The sequence below is a fragment of the Schistocerca piceifrons genome, chromosome 6, assembly GCF_021461385.2.
Source record: "Schistocerca piceifrons isolate TAMUIC-IGC-003096 chromosome 6, iqSchPice1.1, whole genome shotgun sequence".
NCBI lineage: Eukaryota > Metazoa > Arthropoda > Insecta > Orthoptera > Acrididae > Schistocerca > Schistocerca piceifrons.
Genome location: NC_060143.1, coordinates 63,379,022 through 63,399,331, shown reverse-complemented (window position 1 = coordinate 63,399,331; position 20,310 = coordinate 63,379,022). Strand labels below are relative to the sequence as shown.

The 20,310-nt window shown below is 38.3% G+C and overlaps 1 protein-coding gene across 1 annotated transcript in view; it reads left to right on the top strand.

Moving 5' to 3' along the window:
* The window catches only part of LOC124802605 (phosphoenolpyruvate carboxykinase [GTP]-like), a 140,012-nt gene extending 120,424 nt beyond the window's left edge, over positions 1-19,588 (top strand). Inside the window, exons 2-12 of the mRNA XM_047263486.1 lie at positions 9,078-9,195; positions 10,940-11,085; positions 12,545-12,729; positions 13,213-13,471; positions 13,878-14,010; positions 14,098-14,311; positions 14,450-14,651; positions 16,429-16,627; positions 17,678-17,830; positions 18,395-18,595; positions 18,942-19,588. Coding sequence (XP_047119442.1) covers positions 9,078-9,195; positions 10,940-11,085; positions 12,545-12,729; positions 13,213-13,471; positions 13,878-14,010; positions 14,098-14,311; positions 14,450-14,651; positions 16,429-16,627; positions 17,678-17,830; positions 18,395-18,595; positions 18,942-19,046 — 1,915 coding nt within the window. The 3' untranslated portion in view covers positions 19,047-19,588. The remainder of the gene's footprint in view (positions 1-9,077; positions 9,196-10,939; positions 11,086-12,544; positions 12,730-13,212; positions 13,472-13,877; positions 14,011-14,097; positions 14,312-14,449; positions 14,652-16,428; positions 16,628-17,677; positions 17,831-18,394; positions 18,596-18,941) is intronic.
* The last annotated feature ends 722 nt before the right edge of the window (positions 19,589-20,310 follow it).

Sequence of the window (20,310 nt, the reverse complement as noted above, 5' to 3'; positions counted from 1 at the left end):
TGAGAGCAAAGTCTCCAATCGATACACGGGAAAAATGGACAACCAGTAAATGCTGGCAGTAGTCAGTTTACAGGTCCTCCGTTGAGCCTCTGGCCTATCTCAACGCGGACGTCATCTACCGCTCCGCCCCCCCCCCCTCTCCTCCTCCACCCAAACCTCCATCCATGCCCTCCCCCCCCCCCCTCTCTTTCCCCTCAGTACCACACCGGCCGCGTATAAAACTGCAACGTCGTCAAGCGGTTACAGTCAGGAGCAACTCGAGGGACATCCCTGCCTCTTCTCCAGGACACAGGACCACAGTCCACCGTCGGCAGCCACCATGCCAGACTTCATCGCGGACAAGGCCCCTCGCGATCAGTGAGTAGTGTATACGGTATTTTCTTCTGTGTTTAACACAGTGTCCAGTTAATTATAGGCAGCAAGTTGCTGGAAAATGGTTGAAATGAACTGACGATCATGGCAAGACTCACGTCGTAGTCATTCACTTTACAACGTACTGGCAGGTTTCCCCATTGTCAGTGGTGACAAAAGACTGGCCCATTTGAATAAGGTTCGGCAATGAGATCTAGGATGATCTTGTAAAGGAACTATCCCGATATTCACTTGAAGTGATTTTCCTAAATCGCGGGAACCCGAAATTGTACAGCAGTACACATTTGGATCCAGTTATTTCGGAATAAGATGAACGTATCTTCAGCAGTGTACCAGCTTCTGGGTAGCGACGTAGGACGTCGGAAATCGATTGTGTTGGTGCTATCCTCTGGATCTTGATCTTGGACTTGGTCAACGCGAACCGGTCTACGTCTACAACCTCGCCACTCTGCCTAGCCTCAGTTACGTTTCTGTGATTCTCTTAAGAGACTCGAACGAACACCCTTTTAAACATGATGTAGCTGCACGAACATTGCTGCTAAAAGTGTAAAAGAAGCAAGTAGCCAGACTTCCCGCAACAGCGAGAGTGGCTTCCAACAGTACCAACTCTAAGGTGCTGGCTTATCTCTCTAGAATACGTTACTCTTCCTTTTTTCTTTCCGCGAATGACACGTATACGAGGAACCTACTCGGAGATATTTACTTCCAGAAAGACGTACAAATCCTGGCTTCAGTCTTTCTTACCAACGAGTCGATATTCTCTTCCTCTCTTGGACTGCTGTCTTTGTCTTAGTCTTGGGAAAATTGGTGCAATTCCGAAACTCTTTTCTGTCTGCTGTCGGCCTTGTACGTACATCAGAACAGCGTGAAAGTGAATTCATATTAGTTACTTGTCAAAATGCGGTTAATGACGATATCACTAGACGTTATGGATCCATGCTGACGTGATAGTGGCTGCGGCTTGTCATCCACGGTCTGCATAAATTTACCACGGGCAGCCAGTTGATTGGGAGTATGGAAAACGTTGACATCTTCTTGTATCTGGCCTGTCTGAGAAAAACTGGGAGCGCTTATAAACTGTGTTGCCATCATAATTTTGATATTTAGGAACGTGGAGTATGACGGGAAGAAAGGTGTCTTCTGAATGACGGTTTCCATTGTCCGAAAACTGTTATCAATGTGTGAAAGTTCGATACGAGTTCAGACGTAACGAAGGAGCAATGTAAACACCGAAGAAAAAAAATGTTCAAATGGCTCTGAGCACTATGGGACTTAACATCTATGGTCATCAGTCCCCTAGAACTTAGAACTACTTAAACCTAACTAACCTAAGGACATCACACACATCCATGCCCGAGGCAGGATTCGAACCTGCGACGGTAGCGGTCACGCGGTTCCAGACTGAAGCGCCTAGAACCGCACGGCCACACCGGCCGGCTAAACACCGAAGAGAGGCAGTACATGACGAACGGTACTTTATATGTGTTAGCCACTCAGTTTGCAAGCTACGGAGAAATGGATGCCTGTATGCTTCCGTTCCAAATCTCTTTCATTCCCATGATCCGTACACGAGGTTCAAGGTGGAGGCAATACAATCGTTACACGATCTACTTCGCACCCCGGTCCTCGTAAACTTACAAATGCTTCCCGACCGGTCACCCCTCTTCCAGAGGGTTTCATTTAAATTATCTGAGTATCTACGTTACACTTTTATGTTGGCTGTAGCGACCTCGCACGCGCTGCAGCGTCATCTGAATTCCTTTTTATGATGTCAAGTCTATGTCAAGAGGACTCCAATTACTAAAGCAGTATTCCAGAATGGGTCTTACTAGCGCCTTATATGACGATTCCTGGCCGTATGAACTGCCCTTTCCAGAAAGGCTAGAAGAGTGAATTGTGTCTGTATTGAGACTTACGAGGAATGATTACGAATGGGAAGAAGTTCATTTTTCGATCATCCACGTGCCACTGAAAATATAACACAAGCTCGGTGGAGAGAGACGAAGGAAGGACTCACCCGTGACTTTAAGGAATCACCCCAAAATTGCCCTGAAGCTTTTTAGAGGAGCCACGGAAACAGGAGATGAGAATCGGCCAGACGAAAGATCTGCAGCATTCGCTTCCTGCACGAAAGCCCGGTGACACAATCACTCTGACATTGCTTGGTAGACGGTTTTTCAGTGGAAACAACAGGAGAGTAAATAATTCTACGAGCTGCCAGAGAAATAGCCCCGAGTAAATTATTGCAAAACCATTGTCCAAGATTCACTGAAGCATTAACTGTTCAGACAAACTGTTGTAAATGTCACGCACTAGCATATATCTTTCATCTACGTATGTTTCTGTAAAATTCCTCGTACAAAAAAAAAAAAGTTTGTAGAAGGGCTCTTTTGATATCTAACTGAAATGTTAACCATTGCGAGAATTGTAAAGTACAGGGCGCAGAACCAGATGACAATCGATGAATTCCCATCAATCTTCACCTACCTGTCTTACTATTGACAGAACTGCATATAATCCACAGCCATTATCAGAATATCTGTATCTAGCCAGTAACCCTTTCGCGTGGATGTTCGATATATTGATAATGTGGCTGATGTAACGAACTGCTCAGTGAAGCAAGTGACTTTATTTACGTGGCTGTTCGATGTTTGTGTTTCGCTGCCTCACATTATCATTTCGCGAGAACCAGGTAACCTGCTGCATAATTAGGAAGAATTACACAGGAAAAGAAATCTGCGCGTTATTCTTTTTCGCGCTCACTTGGAGGTAAAACCATCCAGAATTACCACAAGCGATTGTTTGTGGAATTCGAAATATAAGAATTCTCATTACCGCCTTTTAAGCTTTTTAGTTCCGCGGCATTTAGCAAGTATTTCGAACTGTCTTGAAAGGTTCCAAATGTTGATAATTTTTGCGTCAACTCAATATAGTTGTTTATGGATGTATAAAAATAGTCATTACTGCCTGAAAATATTCAAATGAACGTTTAGAAATGTACAAATTGGAAATTTGTGATAACGTCTTATGGGACCAAACTGCTGAGGTCATCTGTCCCTAGCTTACGCACTACCTAATCTAACTTAAACTAACTTATGCTAAGGACGACACACACACACACACACACACACACACACACACACACACACACACACATGCCCGAGGGAGGACTCGAACCTCCGATGGCGGAAACCGCGCGGACCGTGACAAGACGCCCTAGACCGCTCGGCTACCCCGCGCGGCCCTCTGCAAAATCTCACACAACATAAGACAAAAAGAAAACTACGAAATTTTATATCGTGTTCAGTATGGTACATTACATGTATATCCTTGTCTCACGCATTCCTTGGGCTGCCAAGCAGAATGTGAAACCCATCTTCAGTTATATCTCGGGTATCTTTTACGAACCGTCGTGAACACATCGGTGCACTATAAGTAGGAGAGTTAACAATGAAGCTATTCCATTCCTACTCGCTAGTCGTCCAGTTTATCTAGGCCCTCTCTGAAGCTACGCATATTTATAAATGCTCAGAAAAGCTTAATTTATTTTATCCTGGCCAACGCCCCCCTCCCCTTTTCCTTCATTCCCATCTTATTTACGGGGATTACTCTGAATGATATGAAGAAAAATGTAAACTCTCGTCTTTTCATGTAATTTACCTTCACATTTTCTCAAATGAGGTAATGAAGGCACCACAATATTGCATCTTATAAAAATGATTTCATTTTCGTTCGGGATCGGAATGTAATCAATAGGGCCGTGTGTAAGATGTCTACACTCGAAGTTCCACAAGAAATGCTTGTGTTATTGGTCGAACTATAAGCAGGCGTGTTATTGTGATGAAACAAGGTCTCAAACGGCTCCACTTGGATTTTTTGGGAAGCTCGGGAATCAACAGTTAATGTCTCGCCTTCTTCAGGCATGTGGAGTGAAGAAAGTGCAGACAGTTTCTTTGTGCACATCTGCTCACAATACGACCAACAATACAAGTATTTCTTGTGGAACGTTTAGTATAAGCACTTGCGCATCCACCTTACACTAGGCCCTAATACATTACATTTTCATCCTAAGCGCAACTACAATTATACTCGTACTTATAATATCACATTACATTAAATTTGATTCTTTTCGTTGAACATCCAAAGATGTAAAACGTTCAAACCAGACAGCAGATGCACACTTCCATTTCCCGTATTAACAACTCGAAGGTGGCTGAAAGGATCAACATTAGGTTGCGATAGTTCCATCCCAAGGTATTATATTCTGCCACCTTATTCTTCACCTATGATGGGCGAACATAATTATGGAAGATGCTGACGCATCACAGCGCAGTCTCATATTTGAATCAAATACATTAATACACACACTCCATCATCACTTACGAGGCTGAGAACAGATTTTGATGTAATGTTCCCATGTTAGTGTGGTATGCATACACTCAGGGCCGGTTTAAAAGCCCAGGCGACACAACCCTTCACTCGTACAACTGTAAGATTTCTATACAGTTCGTATCACAATTAGTGGCGAAAACTGACACTAGTGAAAGTGTAAGAGGAGTAAAGGCGGGACAGGTGGGCGGCTGGGGGAGGGGTAGGGAGGGTCCGGCCCTGCACGTACTACATCCCTTCCCAGAAAGAAGCAGTTTGCGTAGAATATCAGAAATAGTGTGCTGCTGATAAAGCGAGGGTATTTTTATATCTCCGAATACTTATTCAGTAATATCTATCACTGGTGCCCAGACTGACTTTGCCTAAAAAACAACTTCTTTCATTTCTGAATTAGTTCCACCAGTGAACAAGACACCACAAAAAATCACCAGATTCGATCATTCAAGACACTGGGTTGCACTCAAATCTTCCCTCAAATTGCAAGAAGACATTCCAACTACTGCTATGTTGTTGCAAAAACACCGTGTAATGGTTTAGCACTCCAGATTCATATTCTGGAGGAGTGATGCTCAAATCTCTGTCAAGTCATCCATATCTTTTCTGCTATTTTTCACAGACTCGTTTCAGCGAATGCTAGGGCGACTCGTTCGAAAAAGATATCGTAGGTTTCCTGCACTATATTTGCTTAATCAGAACTGTAAGCCCTCTCTTGACAATTCGCCCAAACGGCCATGAACCCTAAACTTCTTTTCTGTTTCTGACAGTGTGCGGGGCATGACGAGAGAAGGTCCTCCAGTATTTGAAACTTACGCATTGACTATATTACACAGACATTCAGGCACTGTACTGGAAACCAGTCGCTCTCATAATGTTCAGTTATCTGTGTAACCTCTGTCTTAAAGCTGATGCCTCTTCGTAGAAGGATCATCAATCAGGTGAATGACCACTCACGTCCTCCTCAAGATCTTAATTTAGAACGCAGTGTATTTAACAATGGAGACGAAGGCGCAAGGAAAACTGCTTAGTGTGTCACGGAAGTGCTAATTACCGTACTAACAGCAGTTTTAACATAACGACACGCGCATGAGAATTCAAGAAGCCCACATTTGTGTCCAGAGGAAGTGTATGTAGAGCAGTAGCCAAACAGCATTTTGTTTTAGCTTATCAGCAGATAGCTAAAGTATAATTCATACTGCATCTTTTTAAGAGGAGATGTATCAGGATTCGCCGAGCAGCCTAGTGCCAAGCAAACGTATATAAAAAATCTAACCATTTCTTAGGATGGTCTCAAATGCCACACCTCTAAATTGAAATATCATTTGCCCCAATTACAACAAGAAAGGATCTAGTTAAAGATGTATACATCATTCTATTCTAGCTACGTAGAGTACCAGCCATTTTCACAAAGACGAGTGTCGAAAACTCGTCCTTGGAATTACATTCAAATTGCCTACTACGTGCTCAGATGATAACCCTCCCTTTGTCAACTCTTTTGTTTCGGTTTCAGCTCGCAGGATAAAGTGCTGTTAAACAGTCTTCCCAACGACTTTTTGTAAGGAAAGAAATGTGAAAATCAGCGGCAATATTCACTGTATCAAGCAAGTCATGGACGTTACTGTTATTTCATACAAAACACACTAGACGAATCATTTGTATTTTATGACTGATGCTTTCCTCTGCTCAAAAATCATTGCAATCGGTGATCGTATCAAAATTTAGACATTACGATTAGACAGTCCTAAAGGCTGAAAATAGGCTGAAGAACTCTGTTTTTCGTGTTAATTTCTCCTTATTTGAGGGCTACAAGCAGATGAAAGCATACCATGTAGACACAGGTAGCAGATCAGCTACTTTCTATTTTTATTGTATACTGTCAATGAACTGTAAAATTTGCTACTGTTGCCAAATTTCCTTCCTTTATTATTTTGTAGAAATGACAGACAAATCTCCAGTCTTTTAAAGCAAATGAAGCATTGTAGTCTGCCACGTCATTCCGTAAAAACATTTCCAGACTAAGATTGCTGCGTTTCTGCAAAACAACGGATGTCCGGCGCAGACACGGAGAAACTACTCTTGACACCAAGTGGGCACAGGTCGTGTACACGGCACGTACAAGCGTGCCTTAAGCGACGACACACGGCAAAATGGACAGTATTGTCTCAGCAGTGTTCTACCAATTCTTATGTCGTTTTTTTGTGCTCGTCTCTGTCGGCATTGTTATTGTAATAGCACTGATCGCTTTTCCCATTTTCTATAATAACACAGTATTTCAAGTCAATGCAAATTTTACGAATATAAATTACTTTTTTTTAAATGTCAAGTTTAAAAAATAAAAATGTTAGCACTGCTACTATGGCTAATTGATATTTTGTTTTTTTTACTCGGTTATTAGTGAAAATAAGAAAATATCTGTTGTAACCGACACCAAACAAATACCGAAAAATATCGGCTTAAAACATCATTATGGGTTTTAACGGGGCTTTCCTGTACCTACAGTCGAGTCTGCATCTCTATGGCAACGCCACAGTGTTGTCGCAGGAATATAGACAGCTACTGTATTGCAACCATTATCGCTATGCAGGTAATGGCAACAGCGTTGTTATCAGTTAGGGATCTACTTGTACCGGCTCGATTATAGAGTACAAAGCCTCAAAGGAAAGAAATTCCTTCTTCAGCACGGCAGTAATGGCGACAGTGGAGTTAGTCAAGCTACTTCGTTATTCTTGTGCTGGCTGCAGATTCCAACTGAAACTTGCTTATGCGTAATAACGGTAAATGGTAAAGAACTGACAAGAGGACTGAATTATTTCCAGACAAACAAAAATAGCCTTGCACCATAGTCTCTGTTTAAATCAGTATACTCAGTCGATTGTTTCTATTGAGCCTTTGAGTGCGCGCGCGCACGCACACACACACACACACACACACGTAACAATTGTTTTCTAAATGATAGATAATGGTCAAATCAAGGAACTAGTGCAATGTTTCTGGAACGAAATATTACTTAGCAGCAGAATGAAAACAGATGTAAAAGTTCCTGGAAGATAAAGATTGCGCACTGGACCATGACTCAGTCCCAAACTCTGCCATTCACACACTACGCTGAGGAGTGAAAGATTCATTCTGGAAGCAATCCCTGGGCTGTGGTTATTTCAACATAATTTCTTTCTTCCAGCAGTGCTGGTCGTACAAGGCACACAAGGAGAACTTCTGTGAAGTTTGGAAGATAGCATAGAGATACTGGCAGAAGTAAATCTGTGGGGGCAGGTCACATGTGAGACCTGAGTAGCTCAGTTAGTAGAGCGGATGACTGTGAAAGGCAGAAGTTTTGGGATCAGATTTGTGTTCCAGTCTGGCACAAACTTTCAAATTATTGCGATGTTTGACATCTTGAGATGTCAGGTGTTTTGCCAGACATAAGTGTCATCCATGCACAATATTTAGACAACATGGCTCGTCTTCATTGGGTATTACCTGCAGCTCAGCGCATGATGAAAACCAGTCATATTGTCAAAATATTGTACCCGGACAACACTGATATCCAGTAGAACACCTGTCACATCAAGATGTCAACAAAATGCAGGGAAAGCCAGAAGAATTACATTTATAGCAATGTTGTTGAAAGACTGAAATGTTTACTGCCCATGCATTTTATATTTACCAGTTCCAAACTGGGTTAGTGTGGAGTGGAGAGAGTAAGCTGCAGCCAGCAGTAGTGTGTCATGGGAAGTGTGATGCTAGGTGGTAAAGTCTGTCTTCCTCACTAAGTGTTGCCAAACACAGCCTGTGCTTTTGGACTTACCTGTAGCACCTATTACAGAGAGATTCATGCAGACGTAGAAAGTAGATAAACACACAAGTTTTTTGTGTAAATGAAATAAATCAGTTAAATAAATAAAAAGTTCAGAAGTTCAACAATGCTACTGTGTTTGTTATTGCCCTAACATACTGTTTAACTATGGAGGTTAGCGTTTGTAATTTCTTCTTAATGTTCTTGTCCAGGTGTCATATTAGTACACAGGACACAGCGAATTACTTCTATATCTGGGCAGTTGTCTGGTACTGATGTTTTGCCAAAAGCAATAAGAAATTGAATAAAATCAGTTTTTAGCTGAATATTCGAGGGAATAAAGTTGAAAAATTCCAGAATTTCTTCTGTATCAGCTGTGAGTGAGTTTAGAACTCAGTTTGATCCATTGACAAGAAGGACTTCATGTAAAATGCTCTGCACACAATTTAATGAAGCATCACTGAATTATAATATGCACAAAAAATTGCATTATTTTTTGGTTCATTTCTTCCATACTCTGTTCCAGATGTACTGCCCTTGTGTCACGATATGCGAAGACACTATCACAACCAAATGTTGGTCTCTTCAACCACCTGAGAGGTGTTAATGTGACAAATGGAGATGTGCATCTGCTGTCACCGAAGGTAAGAAATGTACTCAAATTCACTTTGAATGGTTTTATTTTTGACTAAAAGTCCATTGCAAGAGATGATATAAATATAAAGATGAATTGTACTGTGTGCCACTAGACAATCAAATGAATTTTAAATGGTACGCAGTGCCAGAAGAGAGATACAAGAGTTTCAAACTATCTATTAAAGTAACAGTGACAGTAGCAGGCACGTAAAACTGTCAAAGAGATACATGGACATCATCATGTTCACCTGTCCGTTGTCCATGATAAGATAACTAACTACCTGTGGACACAAGCTTTAATTCCATCCATTTTTTTTCATAACACTACTACAAAAGAGAAAATAAACATTTTCACATAAAGTAAAACAGCTGTTGAAATATTGAATTTGTTTGAATACTACTTTCTAATAATAACTTAAATTGATACATTTACATTTTAAATCTATGTATAAATAGCATGAATTCTGATGTCCCCAGATACTTCTTTTAATTTGCAAGGTAACTTGCCAAAGGTACAAAGTATCTTCATTAAAATACTTCATCACTGTAAGGCTTGTAGGGACAGGGGTCATGGTGTTATTTTCAAAAGCAATAAGTAAGAATGTGGATAAGATGTTTGTACCTCTTTGACTTTGCACATTATTACTACTTTGGAAGTGAATAGACATAATTATAAAAAAGGGATGTGCCCACTTGCAGTAAAAAAATTGTGAAACAAAGTTATACGGTTTTAAATTTTTGATAAGTGTAGCAAAACATACAACTATAAAATGGAAGAAACCAAACAAGAATGGCCCCACGCATGCCTTGCCGTGTGTGCATCAACCGGCTATGGTGTTCTGCACAGACTCTAAATTATATTTTTCGCTATACGTATCTGAAAGTGACTGTACAGAGCTAAAAGAAACAACTGTAGTGGAATTTTTGCAATCATTGATAGAAATTAATTATTTTTAAATTAATGACCTTATATTGCTTTCATATGTGAGCATTAAATTATATAAGCTATCTTCTATAAAACAATTGTCAACAAAATAAAAGGTTATGAGTTTGTGCATATAGTCTGCTACCCAGTGTCGAGTCAAAGTATGCAGTATGCAAGATGATCACTGCCCCAGTATTTCCAAAGTCATGCACATCGGCACAGTATTAGCAAAGTGAACATCTAAGTGCAATGTGTTATAGAGAATTTTTTCCGCCTTCACACAGCAACTGCTATAAAGTGCCTTACCCCTTTGCAAGCTGCAGTACTGCTTTCAGGTCCATACTATTATTGCTAATTGTTGTCCGTATTATGACAGCAGCAGACAAAAATAGTATGGTTTGGAAGGGGACAGTGCTTTCAGATCCAAACTAGGCACCACAGACAGTAGGACAGCATAAACACTGTGCTAGATAGCACACTGACATTTAGTGTAGTGACTCTTCACACAAACGGAGGCCATTCTGCACATGCTTGCAACTACATTAATTGTATGCTGATGTTTAGTTGTAACTGACTGCAATATCAAATCTTCCCCATGTTTACTATTGTAGCATTGATGATTCTAATGGAAAAAAATATTAAATAATATTTATGTTTCTATTTAAAACCTAGAATATGACACATTGGTTGCTGTCAGAATTTGGCTGCATGTATAAATGCACAAATTGCCCACCTGCTAGTATCAAGCCTGTACAAGCAAACTGCATTTCTGTGACTTATTGAATGTATCAGGTAACATAAGGTAAAAAAAAACGTTAACTTTAAAGGTGCGTGCCTACTTGGAAGAGACGGTGTCCCTGTGTCAACCAGAGAACATTCACATCTGTGATGGCTCTGAAAGGGAGAATGTGCAACTCCTCAACCTAATGCAGAGGCAGGGAACGATACAAAAGCTCCCTAAATATGAGAACTGGTAAGTTTTAATTTGGCTTGTGTTAATAATCTGTATTTGCAGATCTCAGTAACAATGCTGTCACATCATAAACTTCCTGCAAAGGGAATTAAATTAAACTTTCATTTTAGTGACTATGAAATTTCTTGAATTCTTTGATGGAATGCGCATACATTGAATATTTCATTAACTTTAATTCCCCTCGCGATTTGCATTGTCCAGAAAGTAATCTAAAACTTTTCTAAATTTATGTTAAATTATGTCTGACATTGTGTTATTTTTTGCTTTACACGAAGTTTTCAATCAAATTAATAATATTTTATCATTTTATTTTGCATTGATTACTTACAAAGATCTGAATACAACATTGTTCTTAATTAAAAAACTGAGTCACTTCAGGAATGATTCTCAGACATTTTTTTTTTTTAAATTTTGGAGTGTACTCTGTAGATGATGTGCATTTTTCTTTAGATCTTTTTAATTTTTCACATTCTAATGTGAATCATCTACATCACTGTGTTCACTCTGCTATACACAATAAAGTGCCTGGCAGAGGGTTCAATGAACCACCTTCAAGCTGCCTCTCTACCATACCACTCTCAAACAGCCCACGGGAAAAACGAGCACTTAAATTTTTCTGTGAGAGCCCTGATTTCTCTTATTTTATCATGATGATCATTTCTCCCTATGTAGGTGGATGCCAATAGAATGTTTTTGCGATCGTAGGAGAAAACTGGTGATTGAAATTTCATGAGAAGATCTCATAGCAACGAAAAACGCCTTTGTTTTAATGTTTGCCACCCAATTCACGTATCATGTCTGTGGCACTATCTCCCCTATTTCGCGATAATACAAAATGAGCTGCCCTTCTTTGAACTTTTTCGATGTCGTCCGTTAGTCCCACCTGATGTGGATCCCACATCTGTACCCACAACATTATCTATGTGATCATTCCAATTTAGGCTACTTGTAATTGTAATCCCTAAGTATTTAGTTGAATTTACAGCATTTAGGTTAGTGTGACTTATTGAATGATGGAAATTAGGCAGATTTCTCTTAGTACTCGTGTGAATAACTTCATACGTTTCTTTGTTCAGGGTCAGTTTCCACTTTTTGCACCATACAGATATCTTATCTAAATCACCTGTTATGTTCTATTTTCAATTCATGTTTCAACCACAAGTTTCATTACTTTATAGTCATATCTACAGATAAATTTTCTTCACATAGAAACTAAATGTGGAGGAAAAGTCACAAAACTTTGCATGATTAACAAAAGAACATTTACTATTTCTTCCTTTGCTAACATCATTGTCCATCAATGAGTGGAACTAGTAAAAGCTTTCAGTAAAAGGAATGCACTTGGGATTAAAGTTTCCTTACGTTATAAATTATTTCACAATGACTTTTTGAGGGTCACTATTGTATTTACAGAACCAAAAATGTAAATTTTTACTTTAAAAAATGTTTGTTTGTCCAGTTGGCTGGCCAGGACGAACCCGGCTGATGTTGCCAGGGTAGAAAGTCGCACTTTTGTCTGCACAACCAACCGATCTGAAACAATTCCTGATGTAGCTCCAGGTGTAAAAGGAGTTTTGGGCAACTGGATGTCACCAGGCCAGATGGAGGAAGCCATTGGTGAAAGATTTCCAGGCTGTATGCGAGGTATGTGCAGCACAGTTGTACCATTTTTAAGTATTACTAATGGAACTGTGATTAAATTTGGTAAAACCAGTTTTCTTTTATGCCACATAATATTTATCTATCTATAGAACAGGGAGGTTCTTCGCTACTTTTCTTCATATTTATTATGTGAACAATAAAGATAAGATTGTCTTCAGCAAATATAACTTAAATATGACACTTTTGTGTGCATATCTTTTTTATTGTACTTTCTGCAATTCCTTGTCTGCTATGAGATAACTTTCTTTGTAACATATGCACTGTACATTATTAGACTGAACTTTCTCATACAATCATGGTAGATATAACAAATGTGTCATATTGGTCTTGAGATCAAATAAACAAGAGCTCACCTATAAAACCAATCATTATTCCCATTCCTAATATTTCTGCTGCATCTTTAAAAAGCTGATAGTTCTAACAAATCTGCTTTCATGCTAAAACCTAATGCTTCTCATTTTGCAGGTCGGACTATGTATGTCATTCCTTTCAGTATGGGTCCTATTGGTTCCCCTCTGTCAAAGATTGGTATCGAAGTTACTGACTCGCCCTATGTTGTGTCCTCAATGAGAATAATGACGCGAATGGGAACCCCTGTGTTGGATCTCTTGGCAGAAGGAGCAGATTTTGTAAAATGCTTGCATTCTGTTGGCAGCCCAGCAAAACCAACAAATGAGTATGCTAGCTGGCCATGTGATCCAGAAAGAACAATCATTCTCCAGAGGTATGATTAACTTCTTTTCTTGTTGCTTATTTAAAAATTTACTGTTTGAATATTACAGTATCACTAGATAGAAAAATATAACAAGAAAAGGGAAGAAAATAAAAAGTTTAAACAAAATGAGATGGAGTTATAGAAACACAATGACTAATTTTTTGTCTGAATTATAGGCACTTATAAATTTATGAGGGTCATCACTGGGATAGTTATTTGATATATTCATTATGTTTACTGCATGTGTAATAAATTTATGTAGTGAAAATGGAGACCAATAAGCCGTTCTCAGAAATAGTAATTGCTATATTTACTATTTAAACATGAGAATGGTAATAAAATATTTTATTTATTTACTTATAAGCATAAATAGGGTTTACAGAAATCAAATGTTCAGTTTATTTGTTTGTCATAGGCCTGACAACAATGAGATAGTGTCTTATGGCAGTGGTTATGGTGGAAATTCTCTTTTGGGCAAGAAGTGCTTCGCCTTGCGTATTGGATCAACCATTGCAAAACGAGAGGGTTGGCTTGCAGAGCATATGCTGGTAAGTGTCAACAATACTTTCCAGGTGTAAAGACTCTGGCAAATGATGGGATAAAGCTTCTCCCTTAACTCTACTATCTCATTTCAGATACTGGGTATCACAAATCCAGCAGGGAAAAAGCGTTACATAGCAGCAGCTTTCCCCAGTGCATGTGGGAAAACAAACCTTGCTATGATGAATCCAACATTACCAGGATACAAAGTAGAATGTGTAGGTGATGACATTGCATGGATGAAATTTGATGAAAATGGGCAGCTTCGTGCCATAAATCCAGAAAATGGTTTCTTTGGGGTTGCTCCAGGTACATTTTATTTCTCATTTGTTATACATAGCAGAGGGGCAAAAATATATTTATGTGGCACAGAAAACAATTATTATTGCTTATTCTTGCCAAGTGAACACATTTTTATTACTACCAATGCTTCTTTTTTGATAACAGGAACATCAAGTCAGACCAACCCAAATGCAATGAAGACCATATTCAGAAACACCATTTTCACCAATGTTGCTGCCACTAATGATGGAGGAGTATTCTGGGAAGGACTTGAGAAAGAAACAGACCTAACCATGCAGATCACTGACTGGTTGGGCAAACCATGGGACAAAAACAGTGGAAAGCCTGCTGCGCATCCTAATTCAAGGTATAAACTTTACTAAGCGTGGAGGAATGACTGTAGGTGTTTACAGTCTTATGCATGAAATGCTGGGTATCCCCTACAGATTCTTGAACTATGCAATCAGTCATAATGAATTGGTATGGTGGCATTTATATTGAGAGCAATTTCAATGACTACTAATTGTAGTAACTGAAAATTTTTTTGAAGTCTTTTCTCTTATAATTTCTGGAGATATTTTTTTTTGCACCAGTTACAGAAAAAAGTGTAGCTTACCTCAGTGAAACATAAAATTATCCATCATAATTTCAGTAGTCCTATGTTGTGAGCTCTTAATATATGAATGACATTGGGTGAAACAGAGAAGCAAAGATGACATACGTTCTACAGTAAGTACTAGTGCACATTATTGTGTAAAGTGTTGAATGAAAGGGAATCGGTACATGGTTGCTTATTCTGAGACATTTCTGGGATAAAATTAATAATATGGCAAAGAAAAGGACATCTAGAATGAATCTGATGTCGAGTTATGGAAGAAAAACGTCTATTTACTTCATGATAGCTAAAATAAATGTGCATGACAAATGGCAAACAACTACAGGGTCTTCCATTCTGCAGAATATGGAAACTGACTGAGGAAATAATCACTCAGGGCCCCAAGTCGATAGAAACATAACAAAACAGAACAATACATATCATTATATTTAGTTGTGCTTGTAAAGCTTCAATTCCTCTTTCCAAATGAAAGAACTTCCACTTCCAAAATTTAGCAATCTGTGTATGTTCACTCTTAAGTAATCACTGATCCATACACATGAATATCTGTCACACATTTTCTTGCCTTTTTATTTTCGTGAAAAGTAAGATCACTACAGATGGCAGGAGTTCTAGTGTGTGGCATATATCTGTCTGGATTATACAGCTTTTTGTATATTGTAAACAGCAGCTGCTGCCTACCACTATATGTATTACCACAACTTCAAATTCATCTACTGGTAACACATTTCTTACTGGACAACTGCTTGTGTCTTTCTTGATGCAAGGTTATTTAATTTTTTTGCTTTTCTTGTTGCTGTCCCCTGGCCCCTGTGGCTCTTTCTTGCCCAGATAAATTCCTGATGAAATAAATGTTTATTCCAAAAGACAAAATTGGTAATTTAGTTCATTTTGGCATCAGAGTAAGATAGTGAAGGATGACTGACAGAAAAATACATCAGTAATGAATCTTAAACTTCAGTAATCCGTTTTTCATTTACAAATGCTAAAAGAAAAAGAAATGAGAGAGCTGTAGACACATTGCAAAGATGGTAGTTATAAGGTGTGGACCAGATAAGACACACAAAGAGTGAAGTGGTGCAGTGGTCAGGATACTGGACTTACATTTGGGAGGACAATCGTTTAAACCTGTGTCCAACCATCCTGATTCAGGTTTTCTGTGATTTCCCAAAATCACTTCAGGCAAATTCCGGGATGGTTCCTTTGGAAGGGCACGGCTGATTTCCTTCCCTAACCCCATGGGGCCAATGACTCACTGTTTGGTCCCCTCCCCCAAATCAACCAACCAAGAGAGACACATTTTAGAAAATGAGTTAAAACAAATCTCCTTGCGATCTACAGTAGTCATTTACATTTAAAGCATCTGGATGTTCAAAGATATGTAATTATAGTCAGATGGGCAGAAAGGTCAAATGAATACAATGACTTAAATGAGAACTCTATGGAATTTGCGGAGAATAATTATATTTTAATGGCTGTCGCCTAGTCATCAGAAAGTTAATGAAATTTTTTTTAACAATTGTTGCAGATTTTGCTCACCAGCAGACCAGTGTCCCATCATTGATCCTGCTTGGGAAGATCCAGCTGGAGTGCCCATTGATGCCATATTGTTTGGAGGGCGCAGGCCTCAGGGTGTCCCTCTTGTGTATGAAGCATTTAACTGGAAACATGGTGTATTTGTTGGTGCTTCTATGAGATCAGAATCTACAGCAGCAGCTGAACATAAAGTAAGCCCTTGTTATGTATGTTCAGCAGCCATTTTATGCAATAGAGTACTAAATTCTTATATGCCATCTCAATATGACAATAATCTCGGTACATATGTAATGCTTTTGTTCTGATTTACAATTTGAATTATATCTTGGGGAATATTGGAAAAACTTGACAATAAAGTTTCATTATCTAATGTGATTCACAAAATGCATTTTAAAAATCTTCTTCACTGAAAGTACCACAGCTACTTCTTATTTATTGGAGATATAATTCAGTCTCACATTTTGGACTTTTTTTTTCTTTTTTTGCACCAAATCTTCATTCTTCTTTTAGTGGTAAGAAAGAATAACTTTTTCACACTAAACGGTTGTCTGTGATTGAAAATAATAATTACTGCCACTTAACAATAAAATCTGCAAATTACATAAAAGCAAAAAGTCATTGAATGAAAATCCACTAATTTTTAATCATGTTCTCAAGATGTCACTTAATCTTCACCACAGAGCAATAAATTCTTTTAAGTTGCATATTGTTTTAGATTCATATGCAGTGATTCATTTACAATACCCACGTAATCAAAATAGACGTGAAACAGCCAAATATTTGTAATGAAAGATATGGTTGAGTACCATCCTATGTTGCGTTAGGAAGTATCCTTTATTTATTCATGGTGACTAATGAAGAGAGCTCTTCACATTGTTCATTGTAACTTGTCTCCTACATGATAAAGTATCTGTATTGCCATTTTGATTATTTACTATGCTTGTTCCACACATGCATACATAACTGTACTCAGTCACTTAAGAAGACGGATGGCATGTGAATGGACGCAAGTCCAAAACTAGTCACCATCAATATATAAGGGACATCCTAACGCTACTTGCAACAGAGCTCCAACATTTCTTTCATTAAAGCTGTGGTCCCATGTCACCTTCAGTGTGCTGGAGATCTCCACATATTTGCAATGGTAAAATGTTCAGTTTGTGGCAATTTATGCCATGTGAGTGAAGTTAACTACACACAACAGTTAAAGAGGAAATGACACTGTCAATCATTTCTTGCAGGGGAAAGTTGTGATGCATGATCCCTTCGCGATGAGACCATTCTTTGGCTACAACTTTGGGCACTACCTCTCACACTGGCTGAGCATGGAGGCACGTAAAGGTGCTAAGTTACCAAAAATATTTCATGTCAACTGGTTTAGGAAAAGCAGTGAGGTGAGTATCATTTCTTCAGTTTATATTGTATTAATCAATGATATTACTCTTGAATAATTCTCTTGATTATTTGCACTTACTGTTAATGCATTGTTCATTGTTCATTTTCAAATTTCACTGTGATAAATTATGGAGACCTGTTGGACAGAATGGTTCATAAGTTAATTTTATGAAACAGTTTTAAATTATTTTTTGGCAAGGTCCTGCCTTTTTTTTTTTTTTTTACTGTGGTTGGTTCACTAAGAATAAGTTAAAAGAAAGAACATGGTGTTTTTTGCTAATGTATCTTGTTCCATAGTCAACAAACTACACAACTTTACAAGAAATAAAATATAATGTATGTCAGAAATGATGACAAGTTCTGTTTGTAGTTAAAGATATTTAGGATTTGTAAACATTTTATTTACCAGTTTTAATACTGAAACACACTTATTTTTTGCAGACATGGGGCACACAATTCTTTTATAAATTTTAAAAAATTTGTTCAATATTATACTCATATGTTTGAATTAAGATTGTGATGTAATATCACTTATAAAAATAAATATTTCTGGATTTTTGTAGGGCAAATTTCTATGGCCTGGGTTTGGGGAAAATTCTCGTGTACTTGACTGGATTCTGCGTCGCATTGAGAATGAAGATATTGCTGAGCAAACAGCTATTGGCTACATTCCAAAGAGTGGAACACTCAGATTGGATGGACTTCCAGAAAAAGTCAATCTGGAAGAACTGTTTAGGATTCCAAAGGACTTTTGGCTTCAAGAGGTAATGATACTCAACTGCAATAACATTTTTTCATACAAATACACATTAAAATAAGCAGAATACTGTGATTGAAAAGCAATGTTTTTCTCCTCTTGTTGTATGTTCATAACCGTATCTCCCAAGTATTTCTCCATTTACCCCTGTTTAGTCTATTTTCCATAAACTTTTACCCCTCTTTAGCCAAATTAAAGGATCTGTGCTTCCAAATGACTGTGAGTGTTCGTCACTGTCCCCAATTTATAAGTAAAATATAATTGTCCACATCTACTTCATTGAATTCACATTCTTTTTATAAATATTGGTATAAGTAATGTTAAGATTTTATGTAGCATGAATGATGTTTCAGGTTCATGATGTTGAAAAATACTTCAGAGAACAAGTTGGAAAAGACCTACCCTCAGCAATTGCTGAAGAACTTAACCGATTGAGGGAAAGAGTACAAACAATGTGATGAAGACTAGGATTTAAAATAAATGCTACATGCTGCCCTATGGAGTGCCAAGTGCCCAAAAGCCTCAGGAGAAATGTTTCCCACTAAACATCTCATCAACTATATTTTTTTATGATGATTGTGTTATGTGTTTTTATACTGCTACAATGTCCTTTGTAAAATGAAAAAAGGTTTGTGTGTGTGTGTGTGTGTGTGTGTGTGTGTGTGTGTGTGTGTGTGTGTGTGTGTGTGAAAGAAAATTCTGTGGTAATACTAAACCCCGTAAGCAAGACTGAGTGTTAGCATGCAAGTGGAAAAACAAGAAGGCATATGAAATAATGTGTGTGCCGAATGACTCTTGTTATTGTTAATGAAAGTATTTCACTTTGTGAAAAAGATATTTACAGTATTCAGTTACAGTTCGTTTTGTAATAAGAGTTTGAACAATTGTGTTTTGTGTTACATGTGAAACGATCTGAATTTGTCCTTTTATTTGTACCTTGGTTGAGAAAAGTGTGTAAATTGTACCAAATGTATAATAAATGTGTTAAAGTCTGGTAAAAGGAATGAGTTTCAGTATTTCTACATTATGTTCCATAGAAGATAAGAATTACAAGCAAATGCACATGACATGACAAAAGGAAGAACATATTAAATGTAGTCCATAAACCTGCATACAGCTCTGTTCAAATTTGAAAATTCCAGACATAAACTGTAGATACTAAGTTTCTCATTGATAGGTTTATAGAGGTTGAAGTACTACTGCTAGTAATTTACAGGCAATGTATATAAGCAAATCTTAAGCAAATAGTAATCTATTTCCCTTGCAATAGGCTGTAGGTTGAGTTAAGAACACTGTGGCTCTCGCTATTGGATTGGAACTGCAACACTTGTGCTTCACAAAAGCTTAAAAATGTCATATTTCCTTCTCAGGTCCTTAGGAGTGTAATCCACAGTGATAATGGACAGTGCATCAGTTGAAAGGCAGCTGCATGAACCAGTAATGGAGTAAACTGACAAGTGTCACGCGTGAAATCATTAATGATCAAGAATTCAGAGAAGGGCAGTTACATTAGATATGTGTATGAGTGAGGGGCTTTTCTCACTGAATTGTGTCTCCCTTACAAAGTAATAAAAATTGTACATTTTAATAAACGTAAATTTACTTTATTTAACTAGCTGCTGCAAGTAGTGTCAAGAGTGGCTTTCTGCAGAGGAAGCATGTGGCTCACAAGAGGTCTGGCTGTGTGATGCTACTTTGACTGCTGGGGGCATGGTAAGATGG